This window comes from Dreissena polymorpha, chromosome 7 (assembly GCF_020536995.1).
Source record: "Dreissena polymorpha isolate Duluth1 chromosome 7, UMN_Dpol_1.0, whole genome shotgun sequence".
NCBI classification, from domain to species: Eukaryota; Metazoa; Mollusca; class Bivalvia; order Myida; family Dreissenidae; genus Dreissena; species Dreissena polymorpha.
Genome location: NC_068361.1, coordinates 44,564,386 through 44,589,958, shown reverse-complemented (window position 1 = coordinate 44,589,958; position 25,573 = coordinate 44,564,386). Strand labels below are relative to the sequence as shown.

Genomic DNA, 25,573 nt, shown 5'->3' with positions numbered 1-25,573 from the left:
GGTAGGTAGTGAGTCTACTGGACCTGCTGTCCCTGTGTCATGTCGCCCAGACCTGTTGGTAGGTAGTGAGCCTACTGAACCTGCTGTCCCTGTGTCGTGTCGCCCAGACCTTGTAGGTAGGTAGTGAGTCTACTGGACCTGCTGTCCTTGTTTTATGTCGCCCAGACCTGTAGGTAGGTAGTGAGTCTACTGAACCTGCTGTCCTTGTCATTTCACCCAGACCTGTAGGTAGGTAGTGAGCCTACTGGACCTCCTGTCCTTGTTTCATGTCGCCCAGACCTGTAGGTAGGTAGTGAGTCTACTGAACCTGCTGTCCTTGTCATTTCACCCAGACCTGTAGGTAGTCAGTGAGCCTATTGGACCTGCTGTCCCTGTGTCATGTCGCCCAGACCTGTAGGTAGGTAGTGAGTCTACTGGACCTGCTGTCCTTGTCATTTCACCCAGACCTGTAGGTAGGTAGTGAGTCTACTGGACCTGCTGTCCCTGTGTCGTGTCGCCCAGACCTGTAGGTAGGTAGTGAGTCTACTGAACCTGCTGTCCTTGTCATGTCGCCCAGACCTGTAGGTAGGTAGTGAGCCTACTTGACCTGCTGTCCCTGTGTCGTGTCGCCCAGACCTGTAGGTAGGTAGTGAGTCTACTGGACCTGCTGTCCTTGTTTCATGTCGCCCAGACCTGTAGGTAGGTAGTGAGTCAACTGGACCTGCTGTCCCTGTGTTGTGTCACCCAGACCTGTAGGTAGGTATTGAGTCTACTAGACCTGCTGTCCCTGTGTCATGTCACCCAGACTTGTAGGTAGGCAGTGAGTCTACTGGACCTCCTGTCCCTGTGTTGTGTCGCCCAGACATGTAGGTAGGTAGTGAGTCTACTGGACCTGCTGTCCCTGTGTCATGTCACCCAGACCTGTAGGTAGGCAGTGAGTCTACTGGACCTCCTGTCCCTGTGTCATGTTGCCCAGACCTCTAGGTAGGTAGTGAGTCTACTGGACCTGCTGTCCCTGTGTCATGTCACCTAAACCTGTAGGTAGGCAGTGAGTCTACTGGGCCTCCTGTCCCTGTGTCATGTCGCCCAGACCTGTTGGTAGGTAGTGAGTCTACTGGACCTGCTGTCCCTGTGTGTCGTGTCACCCAGACCTGTAAGTATGTAGTGAGTCTACTGGACCTGCTGTCTCTGTGTCATGTCACCCAAACCTGTAGGAAGCAGTGAGTCTACTGGACCTGCTGTCCCTGTGTCATTTCACCCAGACCTGTAGGTAGGTAGTGAGTCTACTGGACCTGCTGTCCCTGTGTCATGTCGCCCAGACCTGTAGGTAGGTAGTGAGCCTACTGGACCTGCTGTCCCTGTGTGTCATGTCGCCCAGACCTGTAGGTAGGTAGTGAGCCTACTGGAACTGCTGTCACTATGTGTCATGTCGCCCATACCTGTAGGTAGGTAGTGAGTCTACTGGACTTGCTGTCCCTGTGTCATGTCACCCAGACCTGTAGGTAAGCAGTGAGTCTACTGGACCTGCTGTCCCTGTGTCATTTCACCCAGACCTGTAGGTAGGTAGTGAGTCTACTGGACCTGCTGTCCCTGTGTCATGTCGCCCAGACCTGTAGGTAGGCAGTGAGTCTACTGGACCTGCTGTCCCTGTGTCATGTCACCCAGACCTGTAGGTAGGTAATGAGTCTACTGGACCTTCTGTCCCTGTGTCATGTCGCCCAGACCTGTAGGTAGGTAGTGAGCCTGCTTGACCTGCTGTCCCTGTGTCATGTCGCCCAGACCTTAGATAGATAGAGAGTCTACTGAACCTGCTGTCCTTGTCATGTCGCCCAGACCTGTAGGTAGGTAGTGAGCCTACTTGACCTGCTGTCCCTGTGTCGTGTCGCCCAGACCTGTAGGTAGGTAGTGAGTCTACTGGACCTGCTGTCCTTGTTTCATGTCGCCCAGACCTGTAGGTAGGTAGTGAGTCTACTGGACCTGCTGTCCCTGTGTTGTGTCACCCAGACCTGTAGGTAGGTATTGAGTCTACTAGACCTGCTTTCCCTGTGTCATGTCACCCAGACTTGTAGGTAGGCAGTGAGTCTACTGGACCTCCTGTACCTGTGTTGTGTCGCCCAGACCTGTAGGTAGGTAGTGAGTCTACTGGACCTGCTGTCCCTGTGTCATGTCACCCAGACCTGTAGGTAGGCAGTGAGTCTACTGGACCTCCTGTCCCTGTGTCATGTTGCCCAGACCTCTAGGTAGGTAGTGAGTCTACTGGACCTGCTGTCCCTGTGTCATGTCACCTAGACCTGTAGGTAGGCAGTGAGTCTACTGGACCTCCTGTCCCTGTGTCATGTCGCCCAGACCTGTTGGTAGGTAGTGAGTCTACTGGACCTGCTGTCCCTGTGTGTCGTGTCACCCAGACCTGTAAGTATGTAGTGAGTCTACTGTACCTGCTGTCCCTGTGTCATGTCACCCAAACCTGTAGGTAAGCAGTGAGTCTACTGGACCTGCTCTCCCTGTGTCATGTCGCCCAGACCTGTAGGTAGGCAGTGAGTCTACTGGACCTGCTGTCCCTGTGTCATGTCACCCAGACCTGTAGGTAGGTAATGAGTCTACTGGACCTGCTGTCCCTGTGTCATGTCGCCCAGACCTGTAGGTAGGCAGTGAGTCTACTGGACCTGCTGTCCCTGTGTCATGTCACCCAGACCTGTAGGTAGGTAATGAGTCTACTGGACATGCTGTCCCTGTGTCATGTCGCCAAGACCTGTAGGTAGGTAGTGAGCCTGCTTGACTTACTGTCCCTGTGTCGTGTCGCCCAGACCTGTAGGTAGGTAGTGAGTCTACTGGACCTGCTGTCCCTGTGTCATGTCGCCCAGACCTGTAGGTAGGTAGTGAGTCTACTGGACCTGCTGTCCCTGTGTTGTGTCACCCAGACCTGTACGTAGGTATTGAGTCTACTAGACCTGCTGTCCCTGTGTCATGTCACCCAGACTTGTAGGTAGGCAGTGAGTCTACTGGACCTCCTGTCCCTGTGTTGTGTCGTCCAGACCTGTTGGTAGGTAGTGAGTCTACTGCACCTGCTGTCCCTGTGTCATGTCACCCAGACCTGTAGGTAGGCAGTGAGTCTACTGGACCTGCTGTCCCTGTGTCATGTCACCCAGACCTGTAGGTTGGTAATGAGTCTACTGGACATGCTGTCCCTGTGTCATGTCGCCCAGACCTGTAGGTAGGTAGTGAGCCTGCTTGACCTACTGTCCCTGTGTCGTGTCGCCCAGACCTGTAGGTAGGTAGTGAGTCTACTGGATCTGCTGTCCCTGTGTCATGTCGCCCAGACCTGTAGGTAGGTAGTGAGTCTACTGGACCTGCTGTCCCTGTGTTGTGTCACCCAGACCTGTACGTAGGTATTGAGTCTGCTAGACCTGCTGTCCCTGTGTCATGTCACCCAGACTTGTAGGTAGGCAGTGAGTCTACTGGACCTCCTGTCCCTGTGTTGTGTCGTCCAGACCTGTAGGTAGGTAGTGAGTCTACTGGACCTGCTGTCCCTGTGTCATGTCACCCAGACCTGTAGGTAGGCAGTGAGTCTACTGGACCTGCTGTCCCTGTGTCATGTTCCCGGACCTGCAGGTAGGTAGTGAGTCTACTGGACCTGCTGTCCCTGTGTCATGTCGCCCAGACCTGTAGGTAGGCAGTGAGTCTACTGGACCTCCTGTCCCTGTGTGTCATGTTGCCCAGACCTGTAGGTAGGTAGTGAGCCTACTGGACCTGCTGTCCCTGTGTCATGTCACCCAAACCTCTAGGTAGGTATTGAGCCTACTGGACCTGCTGTCACTATGTGTCATGTCGCCCAGACCTGTAGGTACATGTAGGTAGTGCGCTAACTGGACCTGCTGTCCCTGTGTGGTGTCCCCCAGACCTGTAGGTACATGTAGGTAGTGAGTCTACTGGACCTGCTGTCCCTGTGTCATGTCGCCCAGACCTGTAGGTAGGTAGTGAGCCTACTGGACCTGCTGTCCCTGTGTGTCATGTCGCCCAGACCTGTAGGTAGGTAGTGAGCCTACTGGACCTGCTGTCCCTGTGTCATGACACCCAAACCTGTAGGTAGGTATTGAGCCTACTGGACCTGCTGTCACTATGTGTCATGTCGCCCAGACCTGTAGGTATGTAGTGAGCCTACTGGACCTGCTGTCCCTATGTGTGGTGTCGCCCAGACCTGTAGGTAGGTAGTGAGTCTACTGGACCTGCTGTCCTTGTGTCATGTCACCCAGACCTGTAGGTAGGTAGTGAGCCTACTGGACCTTCTGTCCCTGTGTCATGTCGCCCAGACCTTAGATAGATAGTGAGTCTACTGAACCTGCTGTCCTTGTCATGTCGCCCAGACCTGTAGGTAGGTAGTGAGCCTACTTGACCTTCTGTCCCTGTGTTGTGTCACCCAGACCTGTAGGTAGGTAGTGAGTCTACTGGACCTGCTGTCCTTGTGTCATGTCGCCCAGACCTGTAGGTAGGTAGTGAGTCTACTGGACCTGCTGTCCCTGTGTTGTGTCACCCAGACCTGTAGGTAGGTATTGAGTCTACTAGACCTGCTGTCCCTGTGTCATGTCACCCAGACTTGTAGGTAGGCAGTGAGTCTACTGGACCTCCTGTCCCTGTGTTGTGTCACCCAGACCTGTAGGTAGGTATTGAGTCTACTAGACCTCCTGTCCCTGTGTCATGTCACCCAGACTTGTAGGTAGGCAGTGAGTCTACTGGACCTCCTGTCCCTGTGTTGTGTCGCCCAGACCTGTAGGTAGGTAGTGAGTCTACTGGACCTGCTGTCCCTGTGTCATGTCACCCAGACCTATAGGTAGGCAGTGAGTCTACTGGACCTCCTGTCCCTGTGTCATGTCGCTCGGACCTGTAGGTAGGAAGTGAGTCTACTGGACCTGCTGTCCCTGTGTCATGTCACCCAGACCTGTAGGTAGGCAGTGAGTCTACTGGACCTGCTGTCCCTGTGTCATGTTCCCGGACCTGCAGGTAGGTAGTAAGTCTACTGGACCTGCTGTCCCTGTGTCATGTCGCCCAGACCTGTAGGTAGGCAGTGAGTCTACTGGACCTCCTGTCCCTGTGTGTCATGTTGCCCAGACCTGTAGGTAGGTAGTGAGCCTACTGGACCTGCTGTCCCTGTGTCATGTCACCCAAACCTCTAGGTAGGTATTGAGCCTACTGGACCTGCTGTGACTATGTGTCATGTCGCCCAGACCTGTAGGTACATGTAGGTAGTGAGCTAACTGGACCTGCTGTCCCTGTGTGGTGTCCCCCAGACCTGTAGGTACATGTAGGTAGTGAGTCTACTGGACCTGCTGTCCCTGTGTCATGTCGCCCAGACCTGTAGGTAGGTAGTGAGCCTACTGGACCTGCTGTCCCTGTGTGTCATGTCGCCCAGACCTGTAGGTAGGTAGTGAGCCTACTGGACCTGCTGTCCCTGTGTCATGACACCCAAACCTGTAGGTAGGTATTGAGCCTACTGGACCTGCTGTCACTATGTGTCATGTCGCCCAGACCTGTAGGTATGTAGTGAGCCTACTGGACCTGCTGTCCCTATGTGTGGTGTCGCCCAGACCTGTAGGTAGGTAGTGAGTCTACTGGACCTGCTGTCCTTGTGTCATGTCAGCCAGACCTGTAGGTAGGTAGTGAGCCTACTGGACCTTCTGTCCCTGTGTCATGTCGCCCAGACCTTAGATAGATAGTGAGTCTACTGAACCTGCTGTCCTTGTCATGTCGCCCAGACCTGTAGGTAGGTAGTGAGCCTACTTGACCTTCTGTCCCTGTGTTGTGTCACCCAGACCTGTAGGTAGGTAGTGAGTCTACTGGACCTGCTGTCCTTGTGTAATGTCGCCCAGACCTGTAGGTAGGTAGTGAGTCTACTGGACCTGCTGTCCCTGTGTTGTGTCACCCAGACCTGTAGGTAGGTATTGAGTCTACTAGACCTGCTGTCCCTGTGTCATGTCACCCAGACTTGTAGGTAGGCAGTGAGTCTACTGGACCTCCTGTCCCTGTGTTGTGTCACCCAGACCTGTAGGTAGGTATTGAGTCTACTAGACCTCCTGTCCCTGTGTCATGTCACCCAGACTTGTAGGTAGGCAGTGAGTCTACTGGACCTCCTGTCCCTGTGTTGTGTCGCCCAGACCTGCAGGTAGGTAGTGAGTCTACTGGACCTGCTGTCCCTGTGTCATGTCACCCAGACCTATAGGTAGGCAGTGAGTCTACTGGACCTCCTGTCCCTGTGTCATGTCGCTCGGACCTGTAGGTAGGAAGTGAGTCTACTGGACCTGCTGTCCCTGTGTCATGTCACCCAAGCCTGTAGGTAGGCAGTGAATCTACTGGACCTCCTATCCCTGTGTCGTGTCGCCCAGACCTGTAGGTAGTTAGTGAGTCTACTGGATCTGCTGTCCCTGTGTCATGTCACCCAAACCTGTAGGTAAGCAGTGAGTCTACTGGACCTCCTGTCCCTGTGTCATGTCACCCAGACCTGTAGGTAGGTAGTGAGCCTACTGGACCTGCTGTCCCTGTGTTGTGTCACCCAGACCTGTAGGTAGGTAGTGAGTCTGCTAGACCTGCTGTCCCTGTGTCATGTCGCCCAGACCTGTAGGTAGGCAGAGAGTCTACTGGACCTGCTGTCCCTGTGTCATGTCGCCCAGACCTGTAGGTAGACAGTGGGTCTACTGGACCTGCTGTCCCTGTGTCATGTCACCCAGACCTGTAGGTAGACAGTGGGTCTACTGGACCTGCTGTCCCTGTGTCATGTCACCCAGACCTGTAGGTAGGTAGTGAGTCTACTGGACCTTCTGTCCCTGTGTCATGTCACCCAGACCTGTAGGTAGGCAGTGAGTCTACTGGACCTGCTTTCCCTGTGTCATGTCACCAAGACCTGTAGGTAGGTAGTGAGTTTACTGGACATGCTGTCCCTGTGTCGTGTCACCCAGACCTGTAGGTAGGTAGTGAGTCTACTGGACCTGCTGTCCCTGTGTGTCGTGTCGCCCAGACCTGTAGGTAGGTAGTGAGTCTACTGGACCTCCTGTCCCTGTGTCATGTCACCCAGACCTGTAGGTAGGTAGTGAGTCTGCTAGACCTGCTGTCCCTGTGTCATGTCGCCGAGACCTGTAGGTAGGTAGTGAGTCTACTGGACCTCCTGTCGGTGTCATGTCGCCCAGACCTTTAGGTATGCAGTGTGATTTGGGTACCAGAAATTACATTGCTTTAAGTGTTGGGGAGGCCTGTAGATGCATGATAAGTAACTGTTTGGAAGTCTAATTAAGTGTGTTTATTTATCTGTAACCTCTACTAGTGAAGAGCGTATACTCCAATCAGCATGTCTCCCTGTCTATCTGTTGATGTTTTTTGTATATTTTAATTTTGAGACCATTCAATAATATCCTGTTTAGTTTTGCACTGGCCACTTTCAGGCTGCTCTATCAACACAGCTATGACAGCCTGCAGTACACAGAGCTCAATCTACAACCCTTCTGGACTCAGGTGAGCCACTCACACTTATCAATCTACAACCCTTCTGGACTCAGGTGAGCCACTCACACTTATCAATCTACAACCCTTCTGGACTCAGGTGAGCGACTCACACTTATCAATCTACAACCCTTCTGGACTCAGGTGAGCCACTCACACTTATCAATCTACAACCCTTCTGGACTCAGGTGAGCCACTCACACTTATCAATCTACAACCGTTCTGGACTCAAGTGAGCCACTCACACTTATCAATCTACAAACCTTCTGGACTCAAGTGAGCCACTCACACTTATCAATCTACAACCCTTCTGGACTCAAGTGAGCCACTCACACTTATCAATCTACAACCCTTCTGGACTCAGGTGAGCCACTCACACTTATCAATCTACAACCCTTCTAGACTCAGGTGAGCGACTCACACTTATCAATCTACAACCCTTCTGGACTCAGGTGAGCCACTCACACTTATCAATCTACAACCCTTCTGGACTCAGGTGAGCCACTCACACTTATCAATCTACAACCCTTCTGGACTCAGGTGAGCCACTCACACTTATCAATCTACAACCGTTCTGGACTCAAGTGAGCCACTCACACTTATCAATCTACAACCCTTCTGGACTCAGGTGAGCCACTCACACTTATCAATCTACAACCCTTCTGGACTCAGGTGAGCCACTCACACTTATCAATCTACAACCCTTCTGGACTAAGGTAAGCCACTCACACATATCAATCTACAACCCTTCTGGACTCAGGTGAGCCACTCACACTTATCAATCTACAACCCTTCTGGACTCAGGTGAGCCACTCACACTTATCAATCTACAACCCTTCTGGACTCAGGTGAGCCACTCACACTTATCAATCTACAACCCTTCTGGACTCAGGTGAGCCACTCACACTTATCAAAGTATTCTATTGAAAATATTTTTTTAATGATTTCTCTTTTGAGTACAGGTTTAATTATGTCAGTTTCATACTAAAAAAATAATTACATAACTTTAAATAATTACATATTACTACTTTCTGAAATTGTTAAGTTAATCTGTAATGTACTTAGATAGGCACATATATTGTATGAGTGCTGTTAATGATGCCCCCAGATATGTACATATATTGTTTTAGTGCTGGTAATGATGCCCCCAGATAGGGACATATATTATATGAGTGCTGTTAATGATGCCCCCAGATATAGGGACATATATTATATGAGTGCTGTTAATGATGCCTCCAGATATAGGGACATATATTATATGAGTGCTGTTAATGATGCCCCCAGATATAGGGACATATATTATATGAGTGCTGTTAATGATGCCTCCAAATATAGGGACATATATTATATGAGTGCTCCCCAGATAGGGACATATATTATATGAGTGCTGTTAATGATGCCCCCAGATATAGGGACATATATTATATGAGTGCTGTTAATGATGCCTCCAAATATAGGGACATATATTATATGAGTGCTGTTAATGATGCCCCCAGATAGGGACATATATTATATGAGTGCTGTTAATGATGCCCCCAGATAGGGACATATATTATATGAGTGCTGTTAATGATGCCCCCAGATAGGGACATATATTATATGAGTGCTGTTAATGATGCCCCCAGATATAGGGACATATATTATATGAGTGCTGTTAATGATGCCCCCAGATATAGGGACATATATTATATGAGTGCTGTTAATGATGCCCCCAGATAGGGACATATATTATATGAGTGCTGTTAATGATGCCCCCAGATAGGGACATATATGAGTGCTGTTAATGATGCCCCCAGATAGGGACATATATTATATGAGTGCTGTTAATGATGCCTCCAGATATAGGGACATATATTATATGAGTGCTGTTAATGATGCCCCCAGATAGATGACTGCGCTCTCAAGAGTCTGCTGGGCCGCTCTCACTTTCTGCAAAGATTCAACCTGTCCTGGTGCCATGGCAACCTGCTCACAGAGACCGCCTTTACCATGTATGGAATAGACATGCAATGCTTTCACGAGAATTTTTAGTTTAATTATTAATTAAAAATGCGTAGCAGAGATCTTGTTATGATAATTTTTTGTAGAACCTAATGTGTTTAAGAAAGTATTGTAGTTTCAATGAAGGGAGGCATGTAATAATTGCAAAGTGTCCATCTCTTCGTCAGTCTGTTGCTTTTTGTTTGTGGAATATCATCTAGGATATTGAAAGGATTCAAAAGGAACTTATATATAACATTATAAATAATAATATATATTTTTATATTATTTTTAATATATAAATGAGATCTTTAAAGGGAAGGGCAGAGTACAGGGACTACAAAACTAAGATTTACTTAGTTTATGCCCTTTTTTTATGCCCCCGGATCGAACGATCGGGGGTATATTGTTTTTGGCCTGTTTGTCTGTCATTTTGTCTCCAAACTTTTAACCTTGGTTAAACGTTGGTTAAACTTTTGCAATAACTTTTGCAATATTGAAGATACCAACTTGATATTTGGCATGCATGTGTATCTCATGGAGCTGCACATTTTGAGTGGTGAAAGGTCAAGGTCATCCTTCAAGGTCAAAGGTCAAATATATGACTTCAAAGCGGCGCAATTGGGGACATTGTGTTTCTGACAAACACATCTCTTGTTTGAATTGTGTGAGTGTAGAGCATAAAATTGTAATTGTATTAAAGATATTTGTGTTTCTGACAAACACATCTCTTGTTTGAATTGTGTGAGTGTAGAGCATAACATTGTAATTGTATTAAAGATATTTAAATAAAACTTGTACATTTCATAGAGGACATTAGTATATAGACCACTTTGTTTGTAGGTTCATGGAGGGTTGTGGTACCAGTCTGCGTTGCTTGTACTTGGCATCATGTAACTTTGTGTCACATGACAGTCTTTCTTCTATATCTGAGTACTGCCCAAATCTTGCAGGTTGGTATTTGAATGTACTGAGTAATATGTGAAAACTGTATATGGTCTCATTGTTATTGCAATAATGAGAACACGTACTGTTTCCACATTTTTGAGTTCAGCTAAGCAACGTTGCCAACAGTGAGCTATTTAGATTGCCTTTTGTACATCAAGTTGTGTTCCATGCATTGTAAAGGTTTACCCTGTAGACACTCTAGAAGTCACATTTATTGCCCAATTTTCATGAAACTTTGCTTGACCGATTATATTTTGGCAATGTTTGGAACTGGGTCACGTGGGATCAGAAGTTAGTTCACAAGTGGAAAATAAAAGAAAATATTGTGAACACTCTAGAAGCAAAAGCTTTTGCACAATCTTCATGAAATTTAGTGAGAACATTTGTTCTTAATAAATTGGGTCATGAGGGGTCAAAAAATAAATTAATAAGTATTATTAAAGACAACTTTATGAAACTTGGTCAGAAAATTTCTCCCAATGATACATCAGTAGATTTTGAAAGTGGGTCATGTGAAGTCAAAACTAGAGCACTAGGTCATCAAAGATGCTTGTTGAGACTCTAGGGTCACATTTATAGCCTAATCTGCATGAAACTTGGTCAGAATGTTTGTCTGAATAATATCTCGAATGAGTTTGAAACTGGGTCATGTGTGTTCAAAAACAAGATCACTAAGCTTGAGCACACTCTCGAGGCCTCATTTATTGCCCAATGTTCATAAAACTTGGTCAGTACATTTTATCTAATTGATATCTGAGCCAAATATAAAACTGGGTTTATTTTGGGTAAAAAAAACTAAATCACCAGGTAAAATCATAAGAAAAAGCTTGTTTTTTATATGAGAAGCCACATTTATCTTTAATAAACTTGGTTGGACCTTATGATTTAATTGTAAACTTTGACTCTGGATTAAGGATAAAAGAAAGGCTCTGATTTCTCGAAAATCCTTTAGCCTGTTTTTATGGGATTACCTTAAGCTAACATTTTATATTGCAATAAAATATGGAAAATATTCATTATAAAATACTACAAGCTTTAATTGAAAAGTATATGTCAACTTATCACAATTAATGCTATTTTGGACACCACAATCAACTTTCAAAATAAATTTATGAATCAATGAATAAATTGATTAGCCATATTTTCTTAAACAATTCGTAACTATTTTTTTTAAAGAAGTCTTTGCCATTTAACTAGGTCAAATTCAAGAAAAAGGATTTGAAGTCTCAAGTGGCCACATTTATTGACTTATCTTCATTCAACTTACTCTGATCATGATTTCCAGTCTGAGTTTGAAGATGAATGTAGGTTTGTCAAAAATATGGCTGCCTGGTGTTAAGGCTTTTGTAAGCGTATTATGAATCCTTGTAGAAACTGCTCAGAACATTTAAGTTTTCTTGTCGCCCATGTGAGCACCTTTGGTACTCTTGTTTTCAAAGTGCATTTTTGAAAAAAAAAGTTGTTGTTAACAATTTTCTTTCAATCATCTTTTCAAGATAGTCAACAATAGTGCAGAAAACAAAACCCTGCTGTTTGTTTTGCATTATTTGTTTCTTAACATGGTTATTTATATGCTATTAGATTAATTATTTACCCCTAAAAAGTTGATTCCACATGCTTGCTTTTAGAGTTGGACTTGTCCAGCTGTACCCATATTGATCAAGAGCGGTTTGATGCTTTGGCTCGTCTTACCAAACTGGAGTACCTGAATCTGTACCGCACACACATTGAGCAAGAGGCCATCACCAGTATTATACGGTATGTCCCTCCCCCCCTTGACTAGCATCATCCAGTACCCACCTTCCACCTTGACCAGTAAAGTCCAGTAATTGCCTCCCACCTTGACCAGTAAAGTCTGGTAAATAACTCGTACAATGACTAGAATACACCTGCCACCTTGACCAGTAAAGCTGGGCAAATAACTCCCTCAATGATTAGCCACATCCAGTAACAACCTCCCACCTTGACCAGTAAAGTCTGGTAAATAACTCCCTCAATGATAAGCATCATCCAGTAACAACCTCCCACCTTGACCAGTAAAGTCTGGTAGATAACTCCCTCAATGATGAGCATCATCCAGTAACAACCTCCCACCTTGACCAGTAAAGTCTGGTAAATAACTCCCTCAATGATTAGCATCATCCAGTAACAACCTCCGACCTTGACCAGTAAAGTCTAGTAAATAACTCCCTCAATGATTAGCCACATCCAGTAACAACCTCACACCTGACCAGTAAAGTCTGGTAAATAACTCCCTCAATGATTAGCATCATCCAGTAACAACCTCCCACCTTGACAAGTAAAGTCTGGTAAATAACTCCCTCAATGATTAGCATCATCCAGTAACAACCTCACACCTGACCAGTAAAGTCTGGTAAATAACTCCCTCAATGATTAGCATCATCCAGTAACAACCTCCCACCTTGACCAGTAAAGTCTGGTAAATAACTCCCTCAATGATTAGCATCATCCAGTAACAACCTCCCACCTTGACCAGTAAAGTCTGGTAGATAACTCCCTCAATGATGAGCATCATCCAGTAACAACCTCCCACCTTGACCAGTAAAGTCTGGTAAATAACTCCCTCAATGATTAGCATCATCCAGTAACAACCTCCCACCTTGACCAGTAAAGTCTGGTAGATAACTCCCTCAATGATGAGCATCATCCAGTAACAACCTCCCACATTGACCAGTAAAGTCTGGTAAATAACTCCCTCAATGATTAGCATAATCCAGTAACAACCTCCCACCTTGACCAGTAAAGTCTAGTAAATAACTCCCTCAATGATTAGCATCATCCAGTAACAACCTCACACCTGACCAGTAAAGTCTGGTAAATAACTCCCTCAATGATTAGCATCATCCAGTAACAACCTCCCACCTTGACCAGTAAAGTCTGGTAGATAACTCCCGCAATGATGAGCATCATCCAGTAATAACCTCCCACATTGCCCAGTAAAGTCTGGTAAATAACTCCCTCAATGATTAGCATCATCCAGTAACAACCTCCCACCTTACCAGTAAAGTCTGGTAAATAACTCCCTCAATGATTAGCATCATCCAGTAACAACCTCCCACCTTGACCAGTAAAGTCTGGTAAATAACTCCCTCAATTATTCAGTGCCTTCCCCCAGGAATTTGTTCAGGCGCCCCGGGGGTGGGTTCGGCAGGGGTGTCCCATCCCGACGTTGATTTTTTTTTAATTTAACGTGTCAATTCACATTATGTGGTGCGTTATAACTCGAAGAAAAACAGCGTCAAAAGACGTCATTTGGTGCGCTATGACTCTTCAAAAAAATCCCCCAGTCATTTAAAAATATATTTTTTTATATTGTTTGTTTTAAAACTTTTCCGCACAGATAGTAAAATCCCGACTCGAACGATTCCCCAATACATCCGTTTCAACCCGACTCTATTACTGTATACTTACTATTTTTCAAGTTTCTATTTATTAGCAGATAATCCCGTTTATTCCGTTTTTATCAATCTCTTTCTGGTAAATATTTACGATAAAAGCTTTCAGTTTTTTCTTTAACACAAACCTTGCCATTTTTAAGTGACTATTTATAGATTTGATGAAATATTGCCTCTGAATATGCGTCAATCCCCTGACCTGTTGTGCGCTTGTTAAAACGCTCAATACACGCCATTTGTATGCAATAGACGCGACGTTGTACATGCTGCATAATTTTCGCGCTCTTTTTAATTGAGAAAAAGATTCGACACAAAAAAAATTTGCATTGCTAATTTGAAGCAAAAATATTTAACGTTGCGGTAACATTTACATTCGGAAGTGTGTTTCGGATTAAAAACGCGTTAACGTCGACTTACGGTAATGGGTTTCGGATTACAAATTTAATTATTCCCATTTGAGATTTCAACAAATATTAACCGTTGCGTTATAAATTCAACGATAATTTGTTTACACACTTTACGAGTCGAATAAATGTTTAGACGGAATTATGCATGAAATTCACGTCCACGAGGATCACGGCCGGTTGCCATCATCAGTCTTCTAACTATCGATTATCGGACGAAACATTTACAAGTGTGCGTAATTAATTCAACGAAAATTTGTTAAAGCGCATTACGTGTCGAATAAATGTCAGAAAAACGAGGTGAATCAGTTCTATAAATGGACATGTTGAAATATACATGTATACATGTAATTAAATACATTGTTATCACATAATTGTAACCGCTATAATAATTAATTGTTTACCACTTGCAATTAATTTCTCGTATTAATTATGAGTCATAGGTAACACTTGTTTACAGTAAAAAGGTGTGATGATGATGCCCGAAACCGTCTTTAATGTTCTGTACTGTACTAATTACCGGTTTTATATTACTCAAATGGTACAACTACTTGCTAATCAAGCTGCGATAAACTCTTACTTCATGCCCGAAGTCAATCAAAAATAATGGTCGATAGTTAACCCCGCCCTCATAAGCATTCGCGTAACCGATTGGACAATGAACTTCACAGTTTGACGACTGGAAAGTTACCAGATACATCCTTGTCAGCATTTAAATGACCGTGTAATGTGGCTAGAATAATCGATACGCGCGTCATGCTATTCTATTATCAGTGGATTATCCATTACCCCATGTGGTGTTTATGGCGATTACTTGTGAAAGTAGGTACCGAGTGCTCTTTTAAAACAGGGAATATTGATACACTGATAGCGAAACCTTGATTTTTCTGGACAATCTCCACTTTCTTTTACTGAAGAATACACTGATCGGAAAATTTCAAGCGCCCCGGGGACTCTGATTTCGAAATTCAAGCGCCCCGGCAAGGGGCGCTTAAATGGCCTGGGGAAGACCCTGATGATTAGCATCATCCAGTAACAACCTCACACCTGACCAGTAAAGTCTAGTAAATAACCCCCTCAATGATTAGCATCATCCAGTAACAACCTCACACCTGACCAGTAAAGTCTAGTAAATAACTCCCTCAATGATTAGCATCATCCAGTAACAACCTCCCACCTTACCAGTAAAGTCTGGTAAATAACTCCCTCAATGATTAGCATCATCCAGTAACAACCTCCCACCTTGACCAGTAAAGTCTAGTAGATAACTCCCTCAATGATTAGCATCATCCAGTAACAACCTCCCACATTGACCAGTAAAGTCTGGTAGATAACTCCCTAAATGATTAGCATCATCCAGTAACAACCTCCCACCTTGACCAGTAAAGTCTGGTAAATAACTCCCTCAATGATTAGCATCATCCAGTAACAACCTTCCACCTTGACCAGTAAAGTTTAGTAAATAACTCCCTCAATGATTAGCATCATCCAGTAACAACCTCACACCTGACCAGTAAAGTCTGGTAAATAACTCCCTCAATGATTAGCATCATCCAGTAACAACCTTCCACCTTGACCAGTAAAGTCTAGTAAATAACTCCCTCAATGATTAGCATCATCCAGTAACAACCTCACACCTGACCAGTAAAGTCTGGTAAATAACTCCCTCAATGATTAGCATCATCCAGTAACAACCTCACACCTGACCAGTAAAGTCTGGTAAATAACTCCCTCAATGATTAGCATCATCCAGTAACAACCTCCCACCTTACCAGTAAAGCCTGGTAGATAACTCCCTCAATGATTAGCATCATCCAGTAACAACCTCCCACCTTGACCAGTAAAGTCTGGTAAATAACTCCCTCAATGACCTGCATGATCTTTTAGTACTTCCCATGTTGACTAGCTTTTACCAGTTTTTCTCCTTGTATCTTTCAGTTCCTGTCTGAAGTTACAACATCTAAATCTCGGCTCTGCCAACTGTATTCAGAGTTATGATGATGTCTTATATGAGCTGGGAACACATTCCAAGTAGGAACTATTAGTAGTACCAACTTTTTATAGGTTATTATAATATTGACTGTAATAATAATGTTTTGTCATTATATATTCAAATAAGGAGAAACGCAATACAACAATGTATATGATTTATTAGCCATTATGGCCATTGTCACCAATGCTTAGCAAACATTAATCATTTTGGGTAATATTTGTAATGTATGGACCCCATTGGAAATAAGCTTTCAGCTTAATGGGTTATCCATAGGTCCTTAGCATTCATGCTCATATGAACCTACTTCAGTTACAGAACTTCTGTATTGGTAAAAGTATGCATACAGTAACAGCGTTTTATTTGATGCTCTTAAATTGTAAATTTTAAACCAGCCTAGTCTTAATTCTTTGAAATCTGTGATATATTCTATGTCTATGCGTCATATATTTGTATGTGCTATTGACCTTAAATGTAAATACATAAATATATAAATAAATAAAAATATATATATATGTTTCATTTAAATTACAAAACATTAGTCTGACACCAAACAGCAAGTCATAACTGGTATCTGCCTTGTGCATTTATATTTTCAATAAGATAGCAATACAAAAGCCTGGTCCATTATATTGATTGCATCGATCAATAACTATTATAAAAAAAATATTTTCATGTGCGCTGCATTTATTTATGTCGCAATATGAACGTTTACTAAATCATTATATATGTTGCAACATGTCAGACAGTTGGTCTCGCTGGATCTATGGCGGAGTCGCACAGTGACAGACGAGGGTCTGAAGCACCTGTCTCTAGGCTGTCCTGACCTGCAGGAGATAGACCTGGGCTGGTGGTGAGTGTGGCCACTCCAATGTAGTACCATTAGACAGTTGATTGCTATGTGCCCTTATGTTTTATATCTGTCTTACAACCTTGAATAGTTAATTACCATGTGTCCTAGTTTTTATTTTGTCTTATAGCCTTGAATAGTTAATTGCCATGTATCCTAGTTTTTATGTCTGTCTTACAGCCTTGAATAGTTAATTGTCATGTATTCTAGTTTTTATGTCTGTCTTACAGCCTTGAATAGTTTATTGTCATGTCCCCTAGTTTTTATGTCTGTCTTACAGCCTTGAATAGTTAATTGTCATGTATCCTAGTTTTTATGTCTGTCTTACAGCCTTGAATAGTTTATTGTCATGTATTCTAGTTTTTATGTCTGTCTTACAGCCTTGAATAGTTTATTGTCATGTATCCTAGTTTTTATGTCTGTCTTACAGCCTTGAATAGTTTATTGTCATGTATCCTAGTTTTTATGTCTGTCTTACAGCCTTGAATAGTTTATTGTCATGTATCCTAGTTTTTATGTCTGTCTTACAGCCTTGAATAGTTAATTGTCATGTATCCTAGTTTTTATGTCTGTCTTACAGCCTTGAATAGTTTATTGTCATGTATCCTAGTTTTTATGTCTGTCTTACAGCCTTGAATAGTTTATTGTCATGTATCCTAGTTTTTATGTCTGTCTTACAGCCTTGAATAGTTAATTGTCATGTATCCTAGTTTTTATGTCTGTCTTACAGCCTTGAATAGTTTATTGTCATGTATCCTAGTTTTTATGTCTGTCTTACAGCCTTGAATAGTTTATTGTCATGTATCCTAGTTTTTATGTCTGTCTTACAGCCTTGAATAGTTAATTGTCATGTATCCTAGTTTTTATGTCTGTCTTACAGCCTTGAATAGTTAATTGTCATGTATCCTAGTTTTTATGTCTGTCTTACAGCCTTGAATAGTTTATTGTCATGTATCCTAGTTTTTAACCAGGTTTTCCGAAGGAAAAAACTGGTTATTAGATTGGCGAATGCGGGCGGGCTGGCTGGCTGGCGGGCTGGCTGGCTGGCGGGCTGGCTGGCTGGCTGGCGGGCTGGCGGAATAAGCTTGTCCGGGCCATAACTATGTCGTTCATTGTCAGATTTTAAAATCATTTGGCACATTTGTTCACCATCATTGGACGGTGTGTCGCGCGAAATAATTACGTCGATATCTCCAAGGTCAAGGTCACACTTTGAGTTCAAAGGTCAAAAATGGCCATAAATGAGCTTGTCCGAGCCATAACTATGTCGTTCATCGTCAGATTTTAAAATCATTTGGCACATTTGTTCACCATCATTGGACGGTGTGTCGCGCGAAATAATTACGTCGATATCTCCAAGGTCAAGGTCACACTTTGAGTTCAAAGGTCAAAAATGGCCATAAATGAGCTTGTCCTGGCCATAACTATGTCATTCATTGTGAGATTTTAAAATCATTTGGCACATTTGTTCACCATCATGGGACGGTGTGTCCCACGAAAGAATCACGTCAATATCTCCAATGTCAAGGTCGCCACGACTAAAAATAGATTTAAAAAAAAAAAAATTACAAAGGGGGTTAATTTTTTTTGGTCATTTCAAAAGTTCAGTTTGAGTTTTCTCCCTTTATCAGATTTTTTTTTCACAATGAAAACCTGGTTTTGTGACAATTTTGTCCCTTGTTATGTCTGTCTTACAGCCTTGAATAGTTAATTGTCATGTATCCTAGTTTTTATGTCTGTCTTACAGCCTTGAATAGTTTATTGTCATGTATCCTAGTTTTTATGTCTGTCTTACAGCCTTGAATAGTTAATTGTCATGTATCCTAGTTTTTATGTCTGTCTTATAGCCTTGAATAGTTTATTGTCATGTCCCCTAGTTTTTATGTCTGTCTTACAGCCTTGAATAGTTAATTGTCATGTATCCTAGTTTTTATGTCTTGTCATGTATCCTAGTTTTTATGTCTGTCTTACAGCCTTGAATAGTTAATTGTCATGTATCCTAGTTTTTATGTCTGTCTTATAGCCTTGAATAGTTTATTGTCATGTCCCCTAGTTTTTATGTCTGTCTTACAGCCTTGAATAGTTAAATGTCATGTATCCTAGTTTTTATTTCTGTCTTACAACCTTGAATAGCTTATTGCTATGTGTCCTAATGTTTTTTTTTCGTCTTGCAGCCTTGAATAGTTAATTGCCATGTATCCTAGTTTTTATTTCTGTCTTGCACCCTTGAATAGGTAATTACTATGTGTCTTAATGTTTCATTGTTGTCTTACAGCCTTGAATAGTTAATTGCCATGTATCCTAGTTTTTATTTCTGTCTTGCAGCCTTGAATATATATTGCCATGTATCCTAGTTTTTATTTCTGTCTTACAACCTTGAATAGTTAATTGCTATGTGTCTTAATGTTTTATTTCTGTCTTACAGCCTTGAATAGTTAATTGCTATGTGTCTTAATGTTTTATCTCTGTCTTACAGCCTTGAATAGTTAATTGCCATGGTTTCTCAGCCTGATTGCTGTTTTTTCACCATCAAGCAATTGATTGTCATTTAGTGATCTCTTACATTATCATGCAGGTGATTGCCATGTGTTCTTATTTGTCAGTCCTGTGTTACATCCTGAAGCAGTTGATTGCAATGTGATATTGTTTGTAAGTCTTGTGTTTCATTCTCAAGCAGTTGATTATCATGTGTTCTCATCTTTCAGTCCTTTGTGACATTCATTAGCAATTGATTGCCTTGTGTTCTAATATTTGAGACCAACGTCACATTAATAAGCAGTTGATTGCAAAATGTCCTCATAATTTAATCCCACGCTATTTCATTGAGCGGTTGATTGCCATGTGTCCTCATATTTCAGTCCAATGTTACATCAACAAGCTGTTAATTACCAAGTGTGCTCATATATCAGCCCCAATGTTGCATCAATGAGTTGTATATTACCAAGTGTCAACTTATATCAGCCCCAATGTTGCATCAATGAGCTGTATATTACCAAGTGTCCACTTATATCAGCCCCAATGTTGCATCAATGAGCTGTATATTACCAAGTGTGCTCATATATCAGCCCCAATGTTGCATCAATGAGCAATTGATTGCCAAGTGTGCTCATATTTCAGTCCATGTTACATCAATGAGTTGTATATTACCAAGTGTCCACTTATATCAGCCCCACTGTTGCATCAATGAGCTGTATATTACCAAGTGTCCTCATATATCAGCCCCAATGTTGCATCAATGAGCTGTATATTACCAAGTGTGCTCATATATCAGCCCCAATGTTGCATCAATGAGCAATTGATTGCCAAGTGTCCTCTTATATCAGCCCCAATGTTGCATCAATGAGTTGTATATTACCAAGTGTCCTCTTATATCAGCCCCAATGTTGCATCAATGAGCTGTATATTACCAAGTGTGCTCATATATCAGCCCCAATGTTGCATCAATGAGCTGTATATTACCAAGTGTGCTCATATATCAGCCCCAATGTTGCATCAATGAGCTGTATATTACCAAGTGTCCTCATATATCAGCCCCAATGTTGCATCAATGAGCTGTATATTACCAAGTGTCCTCATATATCAGCCCCACTGTTGCATCAATGAGCTGTATATTACCAAGTGTCCTCATATATCAGCCCCAATGTTGCATCAATGAGCTGTATATTACCAAGTGTGCTCATATATCAGCCCCCATGTTACATCAATGAGCTGTATATTACCAAGTGTCCTCTTATATCAGCCCCAATGTTGCATCAATGAGCTGTATATTACCAAGTGTTCTCTTATATCAGCCCCAATGTTGCATCAATGAGCTGTATATTACCAAGTGTCCTCATATATCAGCCCCAATGTTGCATCAATGAGCAATTGATTGCCAAGTGTCCTCTTATATCAGCCCCAATGTTGCATCAATGAGTTGTATATTACCAAGTGTCCACTTATATCAGCCCCAATGTTGCATCAATGAGCTGTATATTACCAAGTGTCCTCTTATATCAGCCCCAATGTTGCATCAATGAGCTGTATATTACCAAGTGTCCTCATATATCAGCCCCAATGTTGCATCAATGAGTTGTATATTACCAAGTGTCCACTTATATCAGCCCCACTGTTGCATCAATGAGCTGTATATTACCAAGTGTCCTCATATATCAGCCCCAATGTTGCATCAATGAGCTGTATATTACCAAGTGTCCTCATATATCAGCCCCAATGTTGCATCAATGAGCAATTGATTGCCAAGTGTGCTCATATTTCAGTCCATGTTACATCAATGAGCAGTATATTACCAAGTGTCCTCATATATCAGCCCCAATGTTGCATCAATGAGCTGTATATTACCAAGTGTCCTCATATATCAGCCCCAATGTTGCATCAATGAGCAATTGATTGCCAAGTGTGCTCATATTTCAGTCCATGTTACATCAATGAGTTGTATATTACCAAGTGTCCACTTATATCAGCCCCACTGTTGCATCAATGAGCTGTATATTACCAAGTGTCCTCATATATCAGCCCCAATGTTGCATCAATGAGCTGTATATTACCAAGTGTCCTCATATATCAGCCCCAATGTTGCATCAATGAGCAATTGATTGCCAAGTGTCCTCTTATATCAGCCCCAATGTTGCATCAATGAGTTGTATATTACCAAGTGTCCACTTATATCAGCCCCACTGTTGCATCAATGAGCTGTATATTACCAAGTGTGCTCATATATCAGCCCCAATGTTGCATCAATGAGCTGTATATTACCAAGTGTGCTCATATATCAGCCCCAATGTTGCATCAATGAGCTGTATATTACCAAGTGTGCTCATATATCAGCCCCAATGTTGCATCAATGAGCTGTATATTACCAAGTGTCCTCATATATCAGCCCCAATGTTGCATCAATGAGCTGTATATTACCAAGTGTGCTCATATATCAGCCCCAATGTTGCATCAATGAGCTGTATATTACCAAGTGTCCACTTATATCAGCCCCAATGTTGCATCAATGAGCAATTGATTGCCAAGTGTGCTCATATTTCAGTCCATGTTACATCAATGAGTTGTATATTACCAAGTGTCCACTTATATCAGCCCCAATGTTGCATCAATGAGCTGTATATTACCAAGTGTGCTCATATATCAGCCCCAATGTTGCATCAATGAGCTGTATATTACCAAGTGTCCTCATATATCAGCCCTAATGTTGCATCAATGAGTTGTATATTACCAAGTGTCCTCATATATCAGCCCAAATGTTGCATCAATGAGTTGTATATTACCAAGTGTCCTCATATATCAGCCCCAATGTTGCATCAATGAGCTGTATATTACCAAGTGTCCTCATATATCAGTCCCATGTTACATCAATGAGTGGTATATTACCAAGTGTCCTCATATTTCAGTCCCATGTTACATCAATGAGCTGTATATTACCAAGTGTCCTCTTATATCAGCCCCAATGTTGCATCAATGAGCTGTATATTACCAAGTGTCAACTTATATCAGCCCCAATGTTGCATCAATGAGCTGTATATTACCAAGTGTCCTCATATATCAGCCCCAATGTTGCATCAATGAGCTGTATATTACCAAGTGTCCTCATATATCAGCCCCAATGTTGCATCAATGAGCTGTATATTACCAAGTGTCCTCATATATCAGCCCCAATGTTGCATCAATGAGCTGTATATTACCAAGTGTCCACTTATATCAGCCCCAATGTTGCATCAATGAGCTGTATATTACCAAGTGTCCTCATATATCAGCCCCACTGTTGCATCAATGAGCTGTATATTACCAAGTGTCCTCATATATCAGCCCCAATGTTACATCAATGAGCTGTATATTACCAAGTGTCCTCTTATATCAGCCCCAATGTTGCATCAATGAGCTGTATATTACCAAGTGTCCACTTATATCAGCCCCAATGTTGCATCAATGAGCTGTATATTACCAAGTGTCCTCATATATCAGCCCCAATGTTGCATCAATGAGCTGTATATTACCAAGTGTCCACTTATATCAGCCCCAATGTTGCATCAATGAGCTGTATATTACCAAGTGTCAACTTATATCAGCCCCAATGTTGCATCAATGAGTTGTATATTACCAAGTGTCCTCATATATCAGCCCCAATGTTGCATCAATGAGCGGTTGATAGCATTGTGTCTTCATATTTCAGTCCAATGTTACATGAATGAGCAGTTGATTGTCAAGTGTCATCGTATTTCAGTACCATGTTACATCATGGAGCGGTTGATTGCCAAGTGTGCTCATATTTCAGTCCCATGTTACATCAATGAGCAATTGATTGCCAAGTGTGCACATATTTCAGTCCATGTTACATCAATGAGCGGTATATTACCAAGTGTCCTCATATATCAGTCCCGTGTTACATCAATGAGTGGTATATTACCAAGTGTCCTCATATATCAGTCCCGTCTTACATCAATGATAGGTATATTACCAAGTGTCCTCATATATCAGTCCCATGTTACATCAATGAGCAGTTGATTGCCAAGTGTGCTCATATTTAAGTCCCATGTTACATCAATGAGCGGTATATTGCCAAGTGTCTTTATATATCAGTCCCATGTTACATCAATGAGCAGTTGATTGCCAAGTGTGCTCATATTTCAGTCCCATGTTACATCAATGAATGATATATTACCAAGTGTCCTTATATTTCAGCCCTATGTAACATCATTGAGCGGTCTATTTCCAAGTGTCCTCATGTTTCAGTCCCATGTTACATCATTGACGGTATATTACCAAGTGTCGTCATGTTTGTGCCCCATGTTACATCAATGAGCTGTATATTACCAAGTGTCCTCATGTTTCAGTCCCATGTTACATCAATGAGCGGTATATTACCAAGTGTCCTCATGTTTCAGTCCCATGTTACATCAATGAGCTGTATATTACCAAGTGTCCTCATGTTTCAGTCCCATGTTACATCATGGAGCGGTCTATTTCCAAGTGTCCTCATGTTTCAGTCCCATGTTACATCAATGAGCGGTATATTACCAAGTGTCCTCATGTTTCAGTCCCATGTTACATCAATGAATGATATATTACCAAATGTCCTTATATTTCAGCCCTATGTAACATCATTGAGCGGTCTATTTCCAAGTGTCCTCATGTTTCAGTCCCATGTTACATCATTGAGCGGGATGTTACCAAGTGTCGTCATGTTTACGCCCCATGTTACATCAATGAGCGGTATATTACCAAGTGTCCTCTTGTTTCTGCCCAATGTCACATCAATGATCGGTATATTATCATGTGTCCTCATATTTCAGTCCTGGGATCAAGTCTCAAAGTGGCTCCATCCAGACCCTGGTTGTGCGGTGCTATAAACTGAGAAAGCTGTTCCTCACCGCAAACAGGTCTGTGACACATAGCCTTAGTGAGTCTAATTGTGCATATTTTTGTTTTATTATTTCTTCTTGCATAATTATGATTGAAAACTGTTTCAAACGCTTTATAATTTATAAAAAAATATCAATGATTTTCAAAAACCAACAATATCTTTTACCTTTTTTCTTCGTTATGAGTTTTACATTGCTTGTTTGACTAGAATGCATACTTTGTTTTCTTAAATTGATGACAATTTTGTTGAGAATTGTAATTTGCCAAACTATGAAAAAGTCCCTTTTAATGTTACATGCTTAATGTATATTTAAATGATTAAACTACAAAACCCGTATAAAACTAGTAATATTTCTCAAGTAAAAAAGCAAGTACAACAAATACAGGTGTGTTGTGGGCACTTAATTTATTAAACTTCCAATTTCTTTATGATAAAAAATTGCATATTGAGGCGCTGAATTGTGTTTTATAGCATATGTTATCTAATTGCAAGATACATGTAGAAGTACTATGATATATTTTTCATAGAACCGTCTGTGATGAAGACCTTATTGCCATAGCAACGCATTCTAGGGATCTGGAGCAGCTGGATATACTTGGAACACTTCAAGTCTCAGGGACGGTAGCAACCAGGTAAGTAGTGCTCTGTGTTCAATGTATAGAAGTGCTCTGTGTTCAATGTATAGAAGTGATCTGTGTTCAATGTATAGAAGTGCTCTGTGTTCAATGTATAGAAGTGCTCTGTGTTCAATGTATAGTAGTGCTCTGTGTTCAATGTATAGAAGTGCTCTGTGTTCAATGTATAGTAGTGCTCTGTGTTCAATGTATAGTAGTGCTCTGTGTTCAATGTATAGAAGTACTCTGTGTTCAATGTATAGAAGTACTCTGTGTTCAATGTATAGTAGTGCTCTGTGTTCAATGTATAGTAGGTCTCTGTTGTTCAATGTATATTAGTGCTCTGTGTTCAATGTATAGTAGTGCTCTGTGTTCAATGTATAGTAGTTCTCTGTGTTCAATGTATAGACGTGCTCTGTGTTCAATGTATAGAAGTGATCTGTGTTCAATGTATAGAAGTGCTCTGTGTTCAATGTATAGTAGTGCTCTGTGTTCAATGTATAGAAGTGCTCTTTGTTCAATGTATAGTAGTGCTATGTGTTCA

The 25,573-nt window shown here is 42.4% G+C and overlaps 1 protein-coding gene across 12 annotated transcripts in view; it reads left to right on the top strand.

Annotated features, from left to right (window-relative positions):
* LOC127839428 (F-box/LRR-repeat protein 4-like) overlaps positions 1 to 25,573 on the top strand; it is a 223,192-nt gene that overhangs the window by 13,858 nt on the left and 183,761 nt on the right. For 8 of the 12 annotated variants that reach the window (XR_008030344.1, XR_008030342.1, XR_008030343.1 and 5 more), the window contains 8 exons: positions 7,404 to 7,473; positions 9,346 to 9,452; positions 10,285 to 10,394; positions 12,018 to 12,147; positions 16,148 to 16,240; positions 16,945 to 17,052; positions 24,345 to 24,431; positions 24,943 to 25,047. Coding sequence is in view for 4 of the 12 variants with exons in the window: in XM_052367795.1 (XP_052223755.1) it covers positions 7,404 to 7,473; positions 9,346 to 9,452; positions 10,285 to 10,394; positions 12,018 to 12,147; positions 16,148 to 16,240; positions 16,945 to 17,052; positions 24,345 to 24,431; positions 24,943 to 25,047 (810 nt within the window). In the remaining 8 variants the exon portion in view is untranslated. Of the gene's footprint in view, positions 1 to 7,403; positions 7,474 to 9,345; positions 9,453 to 10,284; positions 10,395 to 12,017; positions 12,148 to 16,147; positions 16,241 to 16,944; positions 17,053 to 24,344; positions 24,452 to 24,942; positions 25,048 to 25,573 lie in introns of all 12 variants that reach the window. The other 4 variants (XR_008030348.1, XM_052367792.1, XR_008030347.1 and 1 more) reach the window with 3 other exon arrangements.